A 22,972-nucleotide genomic window follows, 5' to 3' on the forward strand; every position below is an offset into this window, starting at 1 on the left:
AGAATAGACGTCAGATCAGTGACAAGTGTTGCTCTCTATATTTTGAGTGTGTAACTTAAAACTTTGATGTGCTATAACTGGAGCGGGCGATAAGGAATTGGTCTCAAGCGTAACTTTGAACTGCAGTTGGTGTAACTTTTAGTAACACCAACGTTAGAGTTACACTGTCATAAGACCAAAATCTCTTTATTTTATTAGATAGCCAAACATTGTGTTACTTGAACTTATTTTGGATTACTTATGTTATTTCAAGTAACAGTTACACTTATTTTCAAATAACTGGTGTTAACATTTACACTTCCCATGTCAGCACATTTACACTTCCAGTAACTTCACATTTACACATACTATATCCTCACATTTACACTTTGAATATCTTCACATTTACACTTCCAATTTAGTCAGTTTTACACTTTATTTGTTCACATTTACACTTCTCCTATATTCACATTTACACTTCCTATTTGTTCACATTTACACTTTTTTTTTTCACATTTACACTTGGGTTGTCACCACATTTACACTTCCCATGTCACCACATTTACACTGCATTCAATTTAATTTCAGTGTGTTTACATTCACACTTTCAGTATGATAAAGTTGACACTGACAGTGTTAACATTTACACTTTAAGTGTGTTAACATTTACACTTAAAGTGTAAATGTGACTAAATTACAAGTGTGATAACAGTTACACTTGCAATTTAGTCACATTTACACTTTGAAAAAACTATGATTATAAGCGCGAAAAATAGTCAACCATTACACTTCATTAGTGTAATTTACCATTACACTTCATTACTGTAAAGCTTACACTTGCAAACATTGCCAACCAAAGTACAAAACATTCTTTTCTAAGTTCAAGATTGCCAAACAAAATACATTTCAAAAAAAAAATGTCCACAAATTGTTCACTTTTTCGATAACACAGCCTTAATTTTGCGCTTCTTTTGTAACTTGGCCCATAAATCTTCTTTTATAGCGATAAACCCATTCAAATTTGCTTCAAAAATGTCTCTGTTGACATTTATATCAGCTAGAACAAGCGTCGCCACCAACTCGACTACTAAGTACCGTCGATTCCTCTTCCTCTCCAAGTCTGGATGCTCAAAAGGTTGACCCTCGTACATCAGCATATACATCATACAGAAAATCCCTGATTCTATTATGTTAGGAAGGGGTGTTTGGCGCCTGAACGGGATTTGCCGATGCTCAAAGCTAGTAATCTCATATCCCATGTCCGTTCTGACATCCAAATAATCGCTAACAGCTGATGCCACTTGGCGAGTAACATTGCACATTTCAGACTGATCCCAGTTGGCATGATGTTGGTAGTTAAGGAGATCAACAGTTTGTTGTCCAAAATTTATACACACGCATGCAAAGTGCCCACCAATGTTGACAGGTACGAAGATAAACTCGGCATTCAGGTTGAAAGTTTTATCACAGTCCTGGATGAAGGTATCCCAAATGTGATACAGCCGATCAGTGATGTCATTAGACTGTGAGCCTGCTTCACGTATATCCAAAAGCTGCATGATACATTCCTGTTCAGAGAAGTGAGTGAGACTACATAATAAAAGTAAGAACTAATGTATAACTTTTAGGCTTTGTGCGGGGGGGGGGGGTAGTATACTATATGACGTATCCCAAAGAAGGCCATCCTAGGAAGTAAGTATTCAGCAGACTCCAAATGGTTCAGCAAAACAGCCCACGACTCAATGACAACAGGCGACATTACAACCTCAGGAAGAATGGTCATGATGTCGGACCGGCGTAGCGCGGCATGCCTACTGTACCAAGAGATTGATTCGCTGCAATAAAACACACGTGTAATAGTAAGAAATTGAGAAGTAGTTACAAATTAAATATCGTAACTAATTGGCCCTGTTATAAGAGTCTGGCAGGTACTAACGAATTTTCAAAGTTGTAGTCGTCTAACAAGCAATAGTCCACCGCATGCTTTCGACGTGATCGAACACCCCTGACCAAGCTTTGATTGTTCTGTAAGAAGGTCGAGACAACAAGAGTCTGCATACCAGCAGCCCCACAGTCAATTGAGTAACCCAAGCCATCCCCCCCCCCGCCCCGGGGGACGGCTCTTTACTGCTGACAAAGGTTGGCTACCTGACGACTGCGCTGCTGACGCTTGAACAACAACGGGGCTGCTTTCCGCCTATACGGCTACAGGATTGACCACAGGGCTTCCTTCTACGCGTTTAGGGGGTGGGACTGCAACACGGGGACGTTTACTGTACGTAATATCTTCTTCATCGTCCAGACTCCGCTTCTGTGCAATATTGGAGACCGGGTTCAGACCTTGAGCATACTTTTCCCTGAATTGGGTTATCCTTGCGCGAACGCTCTCCCTCACTTTATTATGGTCACTCAGGATAAGAATCGGCACCACTTCAGCCCGGACGAGGTTGATAACGTCCATCTCACCTAAGGCGCAGTCAAATAGCTTCCTATTGAAAAGCAGCATGTGTATCATCATGTACACCCCGCAATCAAACGCAGAATAACCCGTACCTTGCCATTTAAATTCGACATTGAAAAATTTGAACCCGGCAACCTTTGAACCTCTAACAAACCCTTTAGACTCCAGATACTCACCCATTAAATCACACTGTAAAAGGAATTTTAAAAAAAAAAAAAAGTCAATTTAAAAACAGTGTTTACATTTCCAGAATACATAAACACTAAATAACAAATTAAGGTATGCTATTTATAATTATTACCGCAATACAGGAAATTCCAAAATATGGAAGCTTCTCAAAATCATCGTCGTATCGACGGTTGTCCAAATACTCTATCTGCTCAGAAACGAAGTTTATGCATGCACAGTTGTAATGATCATTATTGCCAGATAAGATCGGGATGAAGACCTGGCGGATGTGACAACAAAGACATAAAAGATACACTCAGTAAAATTTCACATTTACACTTTCAATAATTTGTCACATTTACAGTCCCTGTGTCATGACATTTACGGTTTCCATATATTCACATTTACACTATATATGTCATGACATTTACACTTCATATTTAGTCACCTTTACACTCCCTATGTCATAACATTTACACTTCACTATATCTCACATTTACACTTCCTATGTGATGACATTTACACTTTCCATATATGCACATTTACACTTTATATGTGCTGACATTTACACTTCCTATTTAGTCACCTTTACACTCCCTATGTCATCACATTTACACTTTCTATATAATCACATTTCCACTTTACATCATGGCATTTACACTTCACTATGTATCACATTTACACTTCATATTTCATTACATTTACACTTCACAATATCTCACGACATTTACAATTCACTATGTCTCACGTTTACACTTCATATGTCATGACATTTACACTTTACATATATTCACATTTACACTTTATATGTGCTGACATTCACACTTTCTATTTAGTCACCTTTACACTCGCTATGTCATCACATTTACACTTTCTATATAATCACATTTACACTATACATCATGACATTTACACTTCACTATGTATCACATTTACACTTCATATTTCATGACATTTACACTTTCTTCTTAATCACATCCAGGCATTTACACTTTCTGTGAAAATCACATATACACTTTCGGTGTGATGACATTTACACTTCACAATAGGTCCCATTTACACTTACCATATCAGATCCAAGTTGAAATGGAGACAAACAGGATTGAATCCAAGCATCCCACCCACCCAGATTTATTTCGTCCTTTTGTCAAGAACAATTCCTTTCTTCTTGGCTTTCCAAATATCCAGTGCAGGGCTCTGTTCAAACGAAGGGCAGCGCTATTAAATTTAGACACTTACGTTACAATTAAATTGGAACTATAAAAATTGCATTGAGTGAGGATAGGACAAGTACGGTGTGACTAAGCCCGAAGAAACAACGAGAGGATGCAACTGGTGCAGTTTGGTCATACATCATCTTATTGATTAGTAGGCACCAACAATCGATTACAGAATTCATAACTTCCTGTCCAGGATCAAGGGTTAACATGTCTTCCCGTGACACGAAGAAAAAGTCTGAAAAAACTGCCAATTCTTCCCTACAAAAAAAGAAAAAATTTATATAAGGCGAACATGGTTACGACAACATATAAGTATTAATATGTTTGACATAGAAATTAATCGACTCACCCTTTCAACCAAGCTTCTGATTTGTTAAATACGTAGTCCAGGACGTATTTCCTTTCCTTAAAAACACCCCTAAATAATTTCTTATTCAACTGCAGGTCTACAGTAACAAAGCCCTGCTCGGGCATGGGTTCCCCACAATCCCTGGTGCAAGTCAGATTCTCAGGGACCACTTCCATGCACTGTAAGGGCTCAGGTGAATGAAATAGGAAAGGGTGGTGATCCATATTACTCCGGGGGCATAAATTTCCCGACCATCCGCAGGAACGGCTGGTTCGGAAGGGCCTGCCGCATCAGTCATTCCATAATCCTTACCCGGAACCCCCTTAAATGCCTCAGCTAGCTCTGTAGTAGATATAAACATACACTGAAATTTCGGCACCTTAAACTCAGAGGAGGGTGCTTCAACAACCACCTTATCTGCTCCCTCTACAACATCCATGGGCTTGTCATCATTCTGAATGAACCAGGACAACCGGGTTGTGCAGTAGGGCGCTCACCTTGCTCGTTGACCATGCCACTACCAATCTCTAACCCTTCTTGCGATGCATCTTCACGGACTGTGGTCGAAACAACGCCATGCTCACCATCCGGTGCTTTCGTACCACTAACTTGGCGTCGGTCAACGGGCTGTTCCACTCCCGGTGCACCGCTAACATCCACAACCTCACCAGGCACTAGTCCAACCACGAGTGGTTCGGGCCCACACCAGGGCCCCTGATCTTGGGGCGGCTCCATGTCCATGCCCTGCACAGCCTCATCTTGGACTGTCGGTGCACCGCTAACATCCACATCCACGCCAGGCACTAGTCCAACCACCACTGATTCAGGCCCACGGCGGGTCCCCTGATCTTGAGGCGGCTCCATATCCATTCCCTGCACAGCCTCGTCCTGTTCTCTCGGTGCACCACCCTGTGCCACTTCACATCGCCATTTGTCGACAACTTTTTCAGCCGCGTTATCAATATTATTTGTCGCTATAAATTTCAATCGAAATGAAGATGATCCATCTTCAATTGACAGACTACCACATCCGCATCCACCTTGTTCGCTACTTTTGAAAAAGACGCCTCCCCTTCACGTAAACAGGCCCCGATCTTGAGCACTCCATATCCATACCCCCGCACAATCTCATCCTCACCTATCTCGTACACGACCCTCTCCGCCGCTTCACCACCACCATGACCAATATCTCGTCAAACCTTGCGCGCGTTCTCAATATCAAATCGAAATAAATTTTAGTTCAATCGAAGATGAACCATCTTGATTGATCGACCTACCACATCCGCATCAACCTTATTCGTTGCTTTCGACTTACACTTCTCAAAAACATGTTCGGCTTTCTCAGCGCACCACTAGTGTCGCACTTCCCCTCCCAAAATTTCCTGCTCCTCGTTCAATGAGGGCTTTGTGTAAGCTTCTTCAACTTCATCCGGGCTATAAATTTTCTCTAGAATCTGCCGATCAGTTAATTGAGTCAAGTCGTCGGTTAAATATAGCCCGCATTCCTCTTCCTCTCGTCGACAGGCTTCGTTAAGTTCAGCGGTGTTGTAGAAATCAGCAGTCTCCATTACTTGTGACATCGCCGCATCACCTGCTTTATCACCCAAATCAGAATCTTCTGCAAGTGATACAGGCTCTACAGTAGGCGTAAACTCGAACTCAGGAACCTTGGTCTTTTTTTTCTTGCTTGCCTTTGTTTTTTTCTTGGCCACCTTCCCAACATCTGACAATGAGGGAGCGTTATCATTATACTTCTTCATTTGGGAAGCTAAATTTCCAACTTCATCAACATATTCCTTCAGCTTTGCACCTTCAAAAAATGCTTGCATCGCTTGTGACGGAACAAGATCAGTTGAAGAAGTAGCACCTGTTGTTAAATTCTTAAGCATTGCAACTGCATCCGTATACCAGGAATAGAAGGCCACAGCGTTCCTTTGAATCTTCAAGTACAGCTCGTGTACACCCTACAGTTGGTAGCAAAAAAAGATTTAAGAGTCTAGATACACAAAATATACCTGCTCAATATATATATATATTAAAAAAAATATGCGATTAATTAAACATTTATAACTTAAATCTTACATCTACAGCCCTAGCTTTCAACTCATCGTCATCTTCAACACCGGAAGGGAGTTCAATCTGAATAAACTTCTTATCGGGTGATGTACCCGACGTTGAAATCAGAAGAGGCGTAGGGCTTGCCAATGGCGCCTTAGGCGCGCTAGCTATAGCCAACATCGTATTACGAATGTCCTTCTCATCAGGGGTCTTGTTTTGACATCGCGGGTACTTCACCTTCGACAAAGTTAGTCGACCCAGTGGACCCACGTCCACCTTATCCTTTAACCTCTTCGATAGAGTTTTCAGATCCCAATGCTGAATAAGTGGAAGGCCATCTGGGCAACTCTTGCCACGGTAATCATACCGCTGAAAATAAGTAATCATAAGGAAAGGGATACAACCAAGCAGATGTGACTGCACGCTGCGAGCCTCGGCTGCAAAGATCGCCTAAACATTCTAATACATACGAGCACCAAGTCATACTCCGTATGGCACTCACATCTTCAACCACTTTCAAAAGTTTGATTTCAATGCCGTTGTTCAATGTCGGCGCAAGGAATGATGAATCGCTAAGAAGCACAAACAAAGTGCGTAATTCATCACCTCCATCTTTAAATTGCTCTGACTCAATATAATTGAAGACGTCTCCTAAAGGAATAGAATCAGAATTTGATTTCACTTTGAAGTTTTTACGCCACAGTTGTTTTATGCGCACATATTTTTCATCTTTAGCACCAGGCATATGTCCAGTAGGTACTATTTCCATCTCTCTCTCACCAACAGGTAACATGAAATAGTCAAAGACATCATACTTAGTAACCATAAACTCCTTCAACTCCGACGCCCTGAAAACATGAGAACCATCGCTGAAAGCCTCAAGAAAATCAGGAACATGTGAAAGCGGGAAAGTTCTGAGTTTAAGATGAAGCAGCCCCCCAAATCCAATCCTCAGTACAGCGGCTCGTTGGGCAATGTTAAGCTTACTAATAAGCTTGTGAAGCCGGTTGGGACGACACTTAACGGAAACAGTAGGAGTAACTTGTGGTTGTTCTTCGCTTTCAGGTACTTCTCCATCAGATACCATCTGAATCAGGAACAAAAAGTACATAAAAAATGCACAATATCAGTCAACCTATAACAGTCTACACATTTACATTTACACTTACTCTATCCTCACATTTAGACTTCCAGTATCCTCACATTTACATTTCCAATTTAGTCAGATTTACACTTTTTTGTTCACATTTACACATCTCCTATCCTCACATTTATACTTCCAGTATCTTCAAATTTACACTTCCAATTTAGTCAGATTTACCCTTTATTTGTTCACATTTACACTTCTCCTACACTCACATTTACACTTCCATTATCTGCACATTTACACTTCCAATTTAGTCAGATTTACCCTTTATTTGTTTACATTTACACTTCTCCTACACTCACATTTATTCTTCCATTATCTTCACATTTACACTTCCAATTTAGTCAGATTTACCCTTTAGTTGTTCACATTTACACTTACTCTATCCTCATATTTACACTTCCAGTATCTTCACATTTACACTTCCACTTTAGTCAGATTTACACTTTATTTGTTCACATTTACACTTCTCCTATCCTCACATTTACACTTCCAGTATCTTCACATTTACACTTCCAATTTAGTCAGATTTACCCTTTATTTGTTCACATTTACAATTCTCCTACCCTCACATTTACACTTCCATTATCTTCACATTTGCACTTCCAGTTTAGACAGATTTACCCTTTATTTGATCACATTTACACTTCTCCTATCCTCACATTTACACTTCCAGTATCTTCACATTTGCACTTCCAGTTTAGACAGATTTACACTTTATTTGATCACATTTACACTTCTCCTATCCTCACATTTACACTTCCAGTATCTTTACATTTACCCTTTATTTGTTCACATTTACACTTCTCCTACACTCACATTTACACTTCCATTATCTTCACATCTACAGTTCCATTTTAGTCAGATTTACAGTTTTAGTGTTCAAGTTTACACTTACTCTATCCTCACATTTACACTTTGAATATTTTCACATTTACACTTCCAATTGAGTCAGATTTACACTTTATTTGATAACATTTACACTTCTCCTATCCTCACATTTACACTTTCTATTTGTTCACATTTACACTTTTTTTTGGTTCACATTTACACTTGGGCTGTCCTCACATTCACAGTCCCAATTACATCACATTTACAATCCCCAAAAACACGCTCGATTAAAACCCTAACAAATACATTGACACTACCCATCAATTCAGATTTACACTATGAATTTAATTAAAAATTCAAACACGCAATAAAATCACATAAATTGAAACACGCAATATAACAATTACGACTCAAGCATAATTTGCAAAATTAAAAAATTACAACAAAGAAAAGAATAAAGGATGATCAATGAATTACCTTCAAAGTGAGGTAAAGAAACAAAGATAGGAACTACAAGGGTTTGAATGCGATAAAATATAGAAAAGAAAATGGAATTGTTGTATTTGGTAAGCAAGAGAAATGGAACAGTAGGGAATAGAAAAGAAATGAAGAAATGTGAGATGAAAGATAGGAATAAGGAAGGACGGTTTTTTGAAATTATGAGGAGGTTGTATGAGATAGTGGAGGGAAGTTGAATAACGTGCAAGTGACTGATGGAGGAACATACATGCAGAATGGAACAGTAAGTCTAACAGCCTAAGGAGAGAGGTAATTAGTCTACATATTATTATAATTTTATAAATTGCTTTTTGGTGTAATCTTAGCCATTCATCCTCACAATCTAAGGGCTCTAAATGGAACTTATGGACTTAATGACTTAAGGTGGACTCACTTGATCCTTCTTCTATATATATATATATATATATATATATATATATATATATAATTAGGATCCAGTGAGAACCACTGACATAATGAGAACCGTGAGAACGCCACCTTACGGATACTTTCTTTAAAATATAGCGACATATTTGGATTCGGCATAGAACTTTATTGTTAGATAACATATTTCTTGGTCCAAAAAGTATAAACTATTGACGGAAATCAAAGCAACTTTCATTTTATTAATTTTCATGCATCTGCTACTTATTTTCATTTAACTAGCAATATTCATGCACCTAGAACTCGATTTCGTGCATCTAGCGCTCGTTATTTTCATCCACCTAGTACTCATTTTCATGCATGCAACAATTTTCATGCACCTAATATTCGTTTTAGTGCATCGATAGCCATTTTAGTATACTTAATTGTATGTTTTTACGTTAATTTATTTATTGTTAATAAATCGATAAATTTTGTTTAGGTATGCTAAAAAATGTGTTTGAATAAACTAAACTAAGGGTAAATGATCCATCAAAACTTTCGGAACAAGATTTGATGAGGATTTAGTAAGGGTTCTCACGGATCTCATTATGTTGGTATATATATATATATTTAGGGTCAGGATCCGGTGAGAACGATCAGTCGGTGAGAACGGTGAGAACGACTTACATCAATAGGATTTTATAACATATTTTATACGGTCTGCTTACTTTTTCTAATTTTCGCGGTTCATATATATTTGTGATATTTTTTCATTTCCTTCTATCTCCTATCATTTTTTTAATCTCGTTCATCTCTCTACCTTTTTTCCCCAAATCACCATAAACCCTAATTTTTTCCCCAAATCATTTGTTCGTCAATTTCCGGTGAATTTATTGTTGATAACGATGATCGATTATCATTCGTCTGCCGTTTATTCGTTCTACTTTCCTTAATCTCTCTATTTCTATAAATTTCGCAAGTAATTTGGTATGATTTGAGCTTCCACTTTTAGTTGTTAATGCCTATTTCTTTGATTTTTTGTTTTATTAAGCTGAATTATCCTATAATAAGCTGTATCTAACTTCGTCGTTGTCTTTTGAAATCATTAATGCAAGTTTATCTGCGTTACGGTCGAGTTTCTGTTAATTAGGTATTTGTTTTACTGTCGTGATTAATTTTAGGTTTATTTTTGTTTATGTTCGGCTTATTCATTGATTTTATTTGATATTTACTTCCGTTCGGTTGCATGCAGGTTGTTGTTCCGTTTCAATTGAAGAGCATCGTCGTCTTGGTGTATTCTCAACTAGGTATTATATTTTCCCTACTTTTTTGGTTCGATTTTATATTTTTTTTCTCCTTTTTGTTGTGTTATCATTCTAAGTTTAACATGATTGTAGTTTTGAAGTTTTTCTTCCTGAAATTTGTGTTGTTTACAACCTTTTTTTTGTTGTTTTTTGTTGTCGAGCTAATTTTATGTGTATTTTACACGTTATGTCTTTGTGTTTGCTTTTCAGAATTAAGTTTGTGTCTGCTTTATCTGCCTTTTTTATACGTTTAAATGGTTCCGTATCAGCTAGGTACGTCACAACGGTTATCAGTCACACTAAGTCAGTTGCTAGGTACATTCATGTGGTTTGTTTGACGTGATGATATGTCCTACGTATTTGTGGCATTTTTGTATGCTTCGCATAAGGTGCTTGATATATGCTTTATCTGACTTTTTGTATTGTTTTTTTTTTATTATTATTTTTTTTGTTTTGTTGTGTGTTTCAGTGGGGGTTTTACACTTAAAGAGTATTTTAGGGTGCAGGTGCACTTTAATACGCGTTAACCACGTCTATTTAGTCCATATGTACGTTATTTTGAGTTTAATAACAATGACTGCAGCAGTGCCCTTTCAAGAGGGTGACCATATCTGCATTTGTTCTTCAATTTCTTTTTTTCACCTGCAACGTATTTGTGATGCCCTTGGTATGTAGGGAGAGTATTTTTGCATGGATGGTTTGTGTGTTGATCTGAGTTTTGTTCATTTATAGGGTAACGTGCAAGTCTGGTACGTCTATACGGGTTATACGTACGTTGAATAAGTTGCTGGATACTTTTTTTAGTTTATGTTGTGTGTATCAATGTACCTATGCATATTGTTTCTGGAAACGTTTTTCATGGCTTGTTTTTGTTTAGCTTGGTCATTTTCAATGAGGCTACTATGTGTTTTGCACCGTGAGATATAGGTTCAGTTTATCACATATGTCCATACGCATTTGTTGTTTGCTAGGTACATTGATTACATTGACATCTACATTGTTTATGATTACATGTGTCATTATGAAGAGAACACGTTCAGAAACGTCGACACTAGACGGAGCAGGGACAAGTAGACATCAAGAAGTACCTGTCACAAGTATGCAACAAGTTGGATGTGATCCTTCTGAAGATTTTCCGGTATTGAAAACAAGGATGAGTCCTAGCGGTCTTCTACATTTCATCAATAGTGGCCTCTCCGACAATAAAATCTCAGACATTCAAGAGATGGGCTTTGGCGGTATCTTGTGCCTTAAAACGGATATGCTTCCCGGGCAGTTAGCATACTGGCTTATCTCAGGATTTGATCCATTCACGTCTTCCCTCTTAAACAACCAGCTGCCTATTCGTGATGAAGATGTTCATCTTGCCACGGGGTTACCTATGGGTGAGGTAGAAATAGTGCAAGCGACTCGTTTTGAGCAGACCGAGGTGTTTGTAGAGATGGTTAATGCATGGAAGTCTCAGTTTGAGGGTGTTGACAAAGTTACCAACACCCAGATATTGCATAAGATGGCTGAACAAAGACAAGGTTGGGACGATTTCAAGATAAATTTTATCGTATATGTTGTGTCTGCGTTTCTTATGGGAATTAAGGGAAGTATTCCAAGTTTGCGAATACTCAAGTGTTTGAGCGATGTCTCCTTAATTCCAAAACTGAGATGGTCCGATTTTACCCGAAGAAACTTAATTGCAAGTGTCGAACAATGGAGGGATGAGAAGGAGAAGGAGGCCAATGGGAGCTGCAAGAAGATCTATAAAGGTCCTATAATGGTTCTAATTTTCATTTACCTCGATAGGATGGTTTTTAAGGCTAGAACAGTTGAGCAGGTGTTCCCAACATTATGTACATGGACGAAGGAAGCGATATCTTCGCGAATATCTAAAGAAAAAAGGGAAGCTCATTGGTTTGGTTCTGGTTTCATTGATACGCAGTTGGTAAAGCACCCAGGTTGCTTTGGTTCTGGGTATGTGGAGAGCCGTGGCAGAACAGAACTTGATGTTGTGTCTCAGGATGATGATATTGTTGGCAATGATGAGGATGATGCGGCTGACAACAATGGACGTGATGGGCACGATGCCAACAGATCACATGTTAGTTCTTGCATTGAAACGCTGGCAAGCACAGCGAAAGACCTTGCTACTGCATTTCAGAATTTTGCAGATTCTATTAATAATGCCAAACGTATAATGCCGAATTCTGCAGTTGTTTGTAAGCTGTCCGCCATAGTAGACTCTCTACTAGGGGGTCTCCAGTTAACACCACCTATTGTACCTGAAGATGAGGTTGGGACAAAAGTGGATCGCGGACGGGGTGACCCAGTTGTTGGTGGCAATGACATGCGCACTGATGAATCTGTTGTTGCCCCGGGTTCAGGTGCAAGATTCACGTACTGTTAAGGAGACGCCTGCTACAGGGGGTAGGTCAGCCTCCGAGGTACATGGCGGTCGTGTTCCATCTACACTAGAAGGGACCAATGATGACCCTTATTGGAACGATCCTACCTTTGTGGCAGCGGCCATCGCGTTGGGCAACGCGTTCAACAAGGATCCAGTGGATATACTTGTACTAAAGAAAAGACGAGTTGCTCCTGAGTTCCCGACTTTCAACCTATTTCAATCTCAAGATAAATCGCAGCCAGCTGGTTCTCCGGAATGTCCTAATGCACCTGTTGTTTCCCCCCGTCTGCTGCTCCTGAATCAGTTCACATAGTCCACCATGCTACCAACATAGAGAACAAGAGAGACGTAGTTATTCCAAATGTATACAAGTCACCCTTTATTCAAAGGAATATATCTATGTTTTATGAATTGAGCCAACCGGAGAAAGATGTTTCTGACTTGGTTTTTGAGGAGGGATCTGATGATAAGTATTTTATAATCTTTTTTTTTACAACCTATTTCAATCTCAAGTTAAATGTTTAATCGTGATCAGTTTGTGGGGTAATTCTTTAATATATCAGAATGTATCTATATTTTTTGTTTAATGTTTCTGACTGTCTTGTTATATTCAGCGAGGTATTGTTCAGGAATCGTTTGTTCCAGCTAAGAAGATACGATTTAAAGTCCTTTATCTCAGACACAACTATTTCTACAAATGTGATAAATGCATGGGCTAATATATTGAACAAGCGAGAGGAGTTAAAAGCTGCCTCATCCCCTTTGCGTTTATACACTTTTGTTACTCATAATGTAAGTTATCCTATGATTGATCTATGTTTGTTTTAACCTTTAGCTTTAATCAATGATGTGTTTTCCTATATAGGTAATCTTGCATTAATATGCTATCGTCCTACCTGATTTTATTATTTTTGTTGAATATGTTTAACTTTAGGGAATTAGATGTGAAAATATAACCGAATACGATAAAGTCGAACTGGTGAGCTTCAAATATGTCTTTTTTATTTTTAGTAACATTCGTCAGTTTTGTCCATTTTATGTTTCCACTAAGGCTAATATATGTGTTTCAAAACCAGATGTTGTTCCCATTTACACTCCGTGAGCCGCATCTGATTTGTGTTAACATGGTGTCGCGAAAGATTGAAGTCATTCATCCTATGCGTCTTAATTCAGTAGACTTCTCTGATTCTGTTCGCATGGTGGTGAGAATATGATTTTGCGCATACCAGTTTACTTTGTCAAACGTTGGATTTAGATTTTTTCACTCCGTTAATGTTTCTGATGGTAATCTGACTTTTTCAGAGGGATTTTGTTCGATGTGACATGACCCCTAAATCATCCAGATTTAAGGCAGTCCAGTTTTACTCATGTGAAGAATTCGTCCCCAAAACGCATGTGATTTACGTCGTGGACGATGGCATTTATCTGATGTGTTACATGGAGATATATACGGGGTGCCGCCAAATGCTCAAAACTCAGGTCATAAATGTAAGATACGTCCTTTTTTAGTCTATGTACGTTTAAGAAATAAGTAATCACAACTTTCTCATTAACAAGTTTTACACATATTGAATCATCCAGTCTAGATCAGGGGCTGCAATTGGCAAGGTCCTTCTTAAACACAAGATAAAGTACTGTTTTGCTATTTTGTCGTGCCCTCAGAACGAATTATCAAAACAACTTTTGATGGCTGCGAAGCGTCTCAACGTGAAATCCGGGCAAGCACCCATATTTTTTTTTTTATGTTTGCAAGTGATCGTTAATCTTACTAATTATATTTTCCTTTTTCGTTTTTTTAAAGGAAACAAGCGGCTTTACAGGAAGTGGAATATACTGATACGCACCTATTAGACTACGTGTTCCTTCTACGTGCGGGAGAATCAGCTAAAGAGTAATGTTTCATCCTTTTAGCATGTTTACCTTGTCAACCTTATATGCGTTGTTAGAAATAGCACATACTGAGCTTTTTCGTTGGTGTATACGTTATTTTTGTAGTGACATAGTCGTCGAGTCAAGCTTTGGGCAAGTAACAAAAGAGGGCATGTGCTCTCTGAGACCTCGGAAATGGGTTGCGGATATGGTATGGTCAGTTCTTAATTTTCATACGTGTTTCTTTCTATTTTATGTAGTATACAACAACACTCGTTTTTTCAATTTAGGTGATCGATATGTTCGGGATCTATTCAACTATGCTCAAGCCAGATTTGTTGTATATCCCATCAACCGCACGTGTGAGTGTTACCCTTTTCATCTGTGATTCACTTAATATTATCAGTTTGTATGTTTGACTTACTAATCGATATGTTTGTCTATTTTAGCATCTCAATCCTCAACGAGATAAAAATCTTGGTCGCAATTACATCAAAACATCATATATGCCTAAAGATGGGGTGTGTGTGAAAGTTGTAAGTATATTGTTCTGTCTTTTTAAATGTGGGTATGTAACACTCTGTATTTTTCGTTTATGAAGATCAAACTCATTTCATTCATACCATACGTCTTGTAATTTTGTCAACAGATTTTTATACCCATTATTGATAACGAACACTGGTTTCTTATCGTGTGTGATCTGGAGATGAAGACGAACTATATTCTGAACTCACTACGTCCTAAGGATATCCGGGCTGACACTGAACTTGCTGCGGAAGTGGTATATTTTTATTAATATTCTAAATGTTTTCGTTCAGAAAATGCTTTCCTTAATGATTCATAACTAATAGGTTCAATGTATCGTTTTGTTCTAGGCTAGTAATGTCTTCCAGATCTTATGCCGGTCCAAAGGGTACAAGCATCTTGTAGGGGTGCCTCTAGCTAAGTTTTCGACCCTTAATGTTCCTCAACAGCAAAATATGTAAGTACACATGTTTTTTTATTTACTTATCACCTGAGTACGTCACACTAAGTCAGTTGCTAGGTACATTTAATGCAGTATGTGCGTCGCGACGATATGTCCCATGTTTTTATTTGATTTTTGTATGCTGGACATAAGGTGTTTGTGCACGGATGATATAGTAAGACCGCCTGTGTTGGTACTTATTTTAGTTTTGTTTGGTGAAAGTTTGATTGCGGCGTTCATGTTATCAAGTGGTTAGAAGCTGGACGCAACCGAGATCTGTGGGAAGACAAGAGCAACTTTAAGGCTGCATATAGGAAGGACGTCGCGCTCAAATTTTTACGTTGGCAGGAGAACAAGCGTCAGGTATTCAAAATTAATCTCATTTTTCATTTGTCTTTATCGTCAGATTTAACTAATCACATATATTTAAGTACAAGGTTTACATCGTTTTTTTCTCATGGCTGATATGTAGGTTTACTAAAAGTCATGGAAGCGGCTTTGCGTTTGGCAGGAATGTGGCAGGATTGTGGCTGACATGTAGGCTTACTAAAAGTCATGTATATCTTATGGACTTTGTGATGGTGTAATTGGGGTTCTGTTGCATTGTAATAACTTCGTTTACGGTTATCTGAGTATCGCCGACATTTGTGTTCATGATGCGTCTTTTGAAATGCCTTTGGTTCATGTTGTTTTCATCTGTGGCATCCTGTTGGATATGGAATCATGATAGTTTTGACAGTTTGTAATGGAAGGGCATCGCCCCTACTTTTTGTGGATAATATATAGGATATGCATCCCATTCTGTCTATTTGTGTTTAGACAAATGGTGGTGTCTATGTGGCAATGGGCTGGAAATTGGGCAACCTCTTCTTTTTCTATGTAGCAATGGTCTGAAAAATTAATCGTCATACAATATTACACTACTAAGTACGCTCATCATATAAAACATGTGCAACAATCGTGTTAATATACACGCTTGTTTACTTTTGCACATAGACACAACAGCAATCGTGATAACATATTAATAATATATACTTACACAACCCACCAACAACCGAATATTTTTTTTTAGTGGGTTAAAAATGAAATCATCAGGTAATAGATAATTAGATGTCATACAATATTATGTTTTTGTCTATGGAACTTAAATTCGCGAATCATTGTTTATTAATATTTTACGCTACTTATTTACACATATAATACTAATAGGTACGCTTCTCGTGTAAAACATGTGCAACAGTCGTGTTAATATACACACTTTTTGTCCTTTGCACATAAATAGGAAATCATCAGTTATTGGACAATAGCTGAAAGTTCACTTTTTACCAATTCACATATAAAAAACGAGCAGATTCAATATCTTGTGATATACGAATAATAAAAAATAAAAGACATACAAAAGAAAAAAAAAATATCAAAATAAAAAATGATCAAAAATCACATAGAACAGCTCAAAAATGAAGTCTTCAATCATTCTGCCATTAATCAATATCTTTGTGTTTGTGATGCTCAACTATTTTCGTTGTTCAATCCTGAAACAAAAAAAGGATATCAAACATTAATGGTTACAAATTTTTGTACATACAACAATACTATTTCTTAATCAAGTACCATCTTACAAATTCAATCTGCTTTCCATATTCTCTAATAATGAATACACCACAAATATTAGCGTACCTGTATGAATGGAATCATACTCTCCCAGGACAATTCCGACTATCATGAAATCCTAATTCTCCACAAGCCTTGCATTTTCTGGGCGCTTTCTTCTGTTCTTTCATAGCTTTTTCCTTTTGGGACAGCATTCGTTTTCCAGACCCTTTCGTCTTTCACTGAATAGGAGGCAAGACAACCACTTCTGTTGGTATTTTTGTTCCTAACAGCATCTCAAGTTCCCTAGTCTTGTTCCTCATCCTATCACCTGTGTTACTAGTACTACTACATTCTGACGTACTGGTTTGTGCGCTTATCTTGTCTTTGAAACCTTTCAGAATGCCCATTAAGTCATCCACATACTCAGGTTTTTGTTCAGCGAGTGTCACAAACGAGAACACCTCGGACCATAGGGTACCAATTTTGTGCCGTCTAACATCTAATGAGTTACAATCTTCAATTAAAGTATGTGGCACATTATTACAAATCGGCTGACATGTTGCCAATTTGCTCCATCTACTTAACAGATACTGATCTGGAACATTGTCAAGGCCTTGTTCTTTCAACACATAAAACCCATGACGGCACAAAATTCCATGTCTCTCGAACTTTTTACAGGTGCAGTTCACTTTCATTTCGTTAAAGATAAAGTTAACATAGTAAACCTTGTCTTCTTCACGATCAATAATGGGGATTCTGTCATTGGTAGTAACCACTAAAATTTTAACACCACAGGTGAAACAAGCAGCCACCCACTCGTTTTTAAATTCAGAAAACATCACTGGGGTGTAGAACTCAGAAGCGTGTTTTTCCAAAGGGTGAGGCGTTTCTAGATAAAGGAAGGAGTTTTTTGACTCGGCTATTAATTTGGACTGTTTCCATCGTTGAGCGTCCATAGCACTTTCAAACCTCATAAGAAACTCAACCAAAGTTAAGTTTGGGTTCATGAAATTTCAGAAAAAGCTATTCTCGGACTCAGACCTGGACGTGGTTCTCATTAGTCCACCCATAAATAAATCCCTGAAATATGCTGGGATCCAAGAATCCCTTTTGTCAAACATCGTATCTAACCATTTATTGTCGGTCAGCCCGTATGAGGATATAACTGAGCACCACCGTTCCTCAAACTCAGACGGTTCGATATCTTCTGCCCAAACACAGGAGCACAATTCTTTCAAGTTAGTTTCTCTATATAGCGTAGTTCCGATCTTGTCTGGCAGCTTTTTCATGATATGCCACATGCAATATCTGTGCTGAGTTTTATCCCCGAACACTGTTTTAACCCCTTCTTTTATGCCTCTATCTTGATCAGTAATTATGCACACAGGATACTTATTGCTCATTGCGCTCAGAAAATTCCGAAACAACCATACGAAATCGTCATCAGTCTCTTTCCTTATAAGTCCTGCTCCAAATGTCACACATTTTTTGTGATGGTCAACCCCCGTGAAAGGTGCAAATATCATTTTATATGTGTTCATATTAAACGTCGTGTCAAAAGACGTCATATCACCAACGAGACTGTAGTTCTTTATAGCTATAGGGTCAAACCAACAAACCCTAGATAGTCGTCCACGATCGTCAACATCAAAATCAAATTAGTACGAACTACACATGGCTTTTTTGTGCATGAAATTTTCAATCATTATTTGCGCGTCATACCCTTTAATAAATTTCTTCACATCCCTCCAAAAAATTTTGAAGTCCTCGAGTGATGCCCCTACATTTTGATACCATTTCACGTACTCTTTGAACATCCCAAAGCTTTGAACAGGCCCCTTATTCACTTTAGAATTCTCAAAAATCATGATTTTATGTACAAAAGTTAATTCTCGTGACTCGGTCAAATGCACCACTGTGTTTGGTGTTGAGAGGAGGTGGGTGTGACCTTCATGAAAGTCAGCAATCACATATTGTCCTTTTTCATTTCTTCGAAAAAAATCTTTTCATTACATAAAATTCTAGTTCTCTGTCTCTTTTTTTACCTTCCCTCAAGGCTTACTTTCTCAAATTTTTACCGCACACACAAGATTTAGTCATGACAACCCCGTCTATGTTTCGTTGCGTCGACTTCCTTATTTTAAAACCAGAATTAGCAGCATAAGCCTTATAGAATTCTAGCCCATCCTCTAGTTTATCAAAGAGCGTACCCAAAACAGGCTTCAATTCTGGCGCACATACAGGTATTCTTTCCTTCGAGGTTGTCTCGATGATTGGTGAGCCTGCATCTATGCACGCTATACTGAAGAGAACATATGGGTATAAGCGTGAGTTCAAATAAGCGATGCACAAAAAATATAATTTCAGTGTACGCTAATTTAGTCAAAAGCACAAAATCAATTAGAAAACAAAAAACCACGAGAAATTAACACGTAAATTTGTGCCGATCGCCGACATATCGTATTTTTATTATCGACTACTTAACGTAGACGTCAAGATACACCAATCACGTCTAATAATGACGACATAGGCAGAAAGTCAAATGCTTATTATGACACGAATCGGTATATCCCTTAATTATAATTCTAGATACGCTGCTGAAAAACACAGACGCATCAACTATACTAATGGATACGCTATTCATATACGCTTGTTAATTAAGGGCGGTTTCGTTATTCTACCAGGGACGTTTTTCATATAAGACAATTACATCAATTATACTAATATACATGCTATTGAACTACACAGAATATTGTATAACGTGCATAAGAAACATGATCAGCAAGTGTAATAATCAACTCTCAAACAAATTGCATATCACATACACTAACCAGACCGGTAAGACAACTGTTCTTATCCATCAGACTCATCGATTTATAATACCAATCAGGCTAATGAAACATGATCAGCAAGCGTAATAATCTGTCTTCCTATGTTTAAATTAGTATGAATACGCATCAAATATATCAATAGATACATCAATCAAACGATTTTAATGAAACGATTTATAAAAAAGGCTATCTCAACTGATTTGCAGATGTACATACCTAGATGAGATGATGACTGCACGATATCATTTCTAACAGCTGGAACAATCGCATCAGTATGTTTCCCCAAATCGCTAAAACCCTCAACATCCATAATTTTCTACGATTGAAATAATACTGGAATGCCAATCGAAATCACAAAATCGATTGTTCATGCATCAATCACACAAAATCAATCCGAAAAATATTATAACCGTACATCCATTAGATGATCAACGTCATTGATTATGATCAATTTCGTCAATTTTGGCAGCTGTAGCTTTATGGTTTTCGCGGAATTTTCTATGTTTTTCGCAGAAATATTTGTTTTGATTTGGGGGAAAAGTTTTGGAAAGTAGAGAGAGAAAGAGATATTTTGGATTTTTTTGTCAAAATAGGCAGGTTACTCACGTGTGAACGAGGTACGTATCCCGTGCTATTTTTTGTTTAAAATCCTACTATTGTTGGTCGTTCTCACCGTTTGCACCGAGTGTTCGTTCTCACCGGATCCCGCCTCTTTCTCTCTCTCTCTATATATATATAATATATATATATAATATATATATATATATATAGATAGATAGATAGATAGATAGATAGATAGATAGATAGATAGATAGAGAGAGAGAAAGAGATAGAGAGAGAGAGAGAGATAGAAGGGGGGAGGGGGGGGAGAGAGAAACTAAGTCCACTATATCCTTTTAAGTCCATAAGTCCTCATCTAGGCCCTTGGATGATGAAGATGGATGGCTAAGATGAACATCCAAAAAGGGTGGTTAAGGGCCTAATTTAACACACTTTCTACTCCTTCACTAATCCACACTAATTAATGAGTGTAACTTTAGTCAAAAATATTATTACTTTTTACGAGTATAACTTCGGTGTTTTTACGAGTGTAACTTTAATACTCAGTAGTGGAACTTCAGTGTTTTACGAGTATAACTTTAATTCAAAATAGTGCAATTTTATACTAAAAATTGATTTTGACGTATATTTTTTTATTTTAAGACAAGTTTACGGCATTTCAGTATTTTTTAAGTGTAACTTCAGTGTTTTACGAGTATAACTTTAATTTTAAATAGTGCAATTTTATACTAAAAAGTGATTTTGACGTATATTTTTTTGACTTTTTGTAATTTTGAGACAAGTTTACGACATTTCAGTATTTTTTAAAGTGTAACTTCAGTGTTTTACGAGTATAACTTTAATCCAAAATAGTGCAACTTTATACTCCCTCCGTACCAGACCAAAGGTAACACTTACTATAAACGGACGTACCACACCAAAGGTAACATTCCTTATTTGGCCCACAACATTACTAAGTTATCCTTATACCCATGTGATATTTACACAAAATGCCATTACATACCTCACCTATCAACTCACAATTAAACCCACAATTACATACCCCACCTATTTTTTTCCCCTTTTTTTTTGGTGAAAATGTGAATATCATTAAAAACAATCAAAGTACACCATACATTTCTTCAACCTCATAACAAGCTAAGCTACTTAATCTAGTACATTAAGGTGTTGTAGCCAAGCCATACACTTCAATCTCCCCTTACCAAAATCTCCTTTGTTCACTCTACATTTAACCAATTGCTGAACACCCTTCACTACACGTTTTGGCTGAGTAATGTACTGCTCCAACCTACATTTGTTCCTACATTCCCAGATGCTATATATGAGACCAGATATTGCCGCCATAACCACCTGCTTTTTCAGCAGTGAACAGCATCTCTAACGAATGATCCAATCCATCACATCTCCCTGCCACTAAATCTGTAGCCAAGCCTGCAAAAGCAGCAGACACTGCAAACTAAACGAGCATTCAAAGAACAAATGCCTGTGTGTTTCCAGATGCAGTCCACACAAATAGCACAGACCAGCAGTACAGACACCAAACTTATGCAGCCTATCTTGAGTTAAGAAACGCTACTGAACAAAAATCCAAGTACTAAAGTTGTGCTTGGGAACCCAAACTCTATTCCAAACCATAGGTACCCAATCCTTCTTTTTACAGGGACCAAGTAACCATGTATAACTCTTCTGAATAGAGTAGTTTCCATCCCAAGCTCCATTCAAAAAACCAGGCTTAAGTATGTCCTTAATCTTGCAAATCTTTCTCCACGTCCAACTAGTATTCTGAGTAGGCTCATACAACCACCAATCACATTGATTTATATAAATGTGATGCACCCATTAAACCCATAGACTATCCTTCTTACTATGAATCCACCACGCATATTTGCCAATTAGAGCAACATTCCACAGATGGCAGTTAATTATACCCAAACCACCCTGCTCCTTGGGTAGGCAGCAAGTCTCCCAAGCAACAGGAGGAGAATGCTTATACTCAGCACTCCCTGCCCACAGGTAATTCCTGCATATACTCTCCACCTTGTGAATGACTCCTTTTGGTAAGAATAAAATCCTAGCCCAATACACATGCATCTGAGTTAGGACAGCTTTAACCAAAACCAGCCTACCAGCATAGCTTAGGTGTTTAGCTCCCCACCCTCTAATCCTTGCTACAATTTTTTCCCCTTTTACCCTTACTTTTTCCACCTTTTCTTCAATACTCCATTTTTTCCTACGTTACCTTTGGTGTGGTACGGAGGGAGTACTAAAAAGTGATTTTAACGTATTTTTTTAACTTTTTGTAATTTTAAGACAAGTGTACGACATTTCAGTAGTTTTTAGAGTACAACTTTAGTGTTTTACGAGTGTAACTT

At 37.8% G+C, this 22,972-nt stretch overlaps 2 protein-coding genes across 2 annotated transcripts; both read right to left on the reverse strand.

The window, feature by feature from the left end:
• Window positions 1-17,444: 17,444 nt before the first annotated feature.
• On the reverse strand, window positions 17,445-18,164 carry LOC141630109 (protein FAR1-RELATED SEQUENCE 9-like). Its single transcript, XM_074442983.1, has one exon. It carries the CDS (start codon window positions 18,162-18,164, stop codon window positions 17,445-17,447), a length of 720 nt encoding a protein of 239 aa, XP_074299084.1.
• A 57-nt stretch (window positions 18,165-18,221) lies between these two features.
• LOC141630110 (protein FAR1-RELATED SEQUENCE 5-like) lies at window positions 18,222-18,734 on the reverse strand. The gene has a single exon (XM_074442984.1). The coding sequence runs from the start codon at window positions 18,732-18,734 to the stop codon at window positions 18,222-18,224; it is 513 nt and encodes a 170-aa protein (XP_074299085.1).
• Between the last annotated feature and the right edge of the window lie 4,238 nt (window positions 18,735-22,972).

The sequence above is a fragment of the Silene latifolia genome, chromosome Y (assembly GCF_048544455.1).
Source record: "Silene latifolia isolate original U9 population chromosome Y, ASM4854445v1, whole genome shotgun sequence".
Lineage (NCBI taxonomy): Eukaryota > Viridiplantae > Streptophyta > Magnoliopsida > Caryophyllales > Caryophyllaceae > Silene > Silene latifolia.

Excerpts from the sequence above, each read along its gene's own strand:
- LOC141630109 (XM_074442983.1), bottom strand. The coding sequence starts at position 18,164 with ATGGACGCTCAACGATGGAAACAGTCCAAATTAATAGCCGAGTCAAAA.
- LOC141630110 (XM_074442984.1), bottom strand. The coding sequence starts at position 18,734 with ATGATATTTGCACCTTTCACGGGGGTTGACCATCACAAAAAATGTGTG.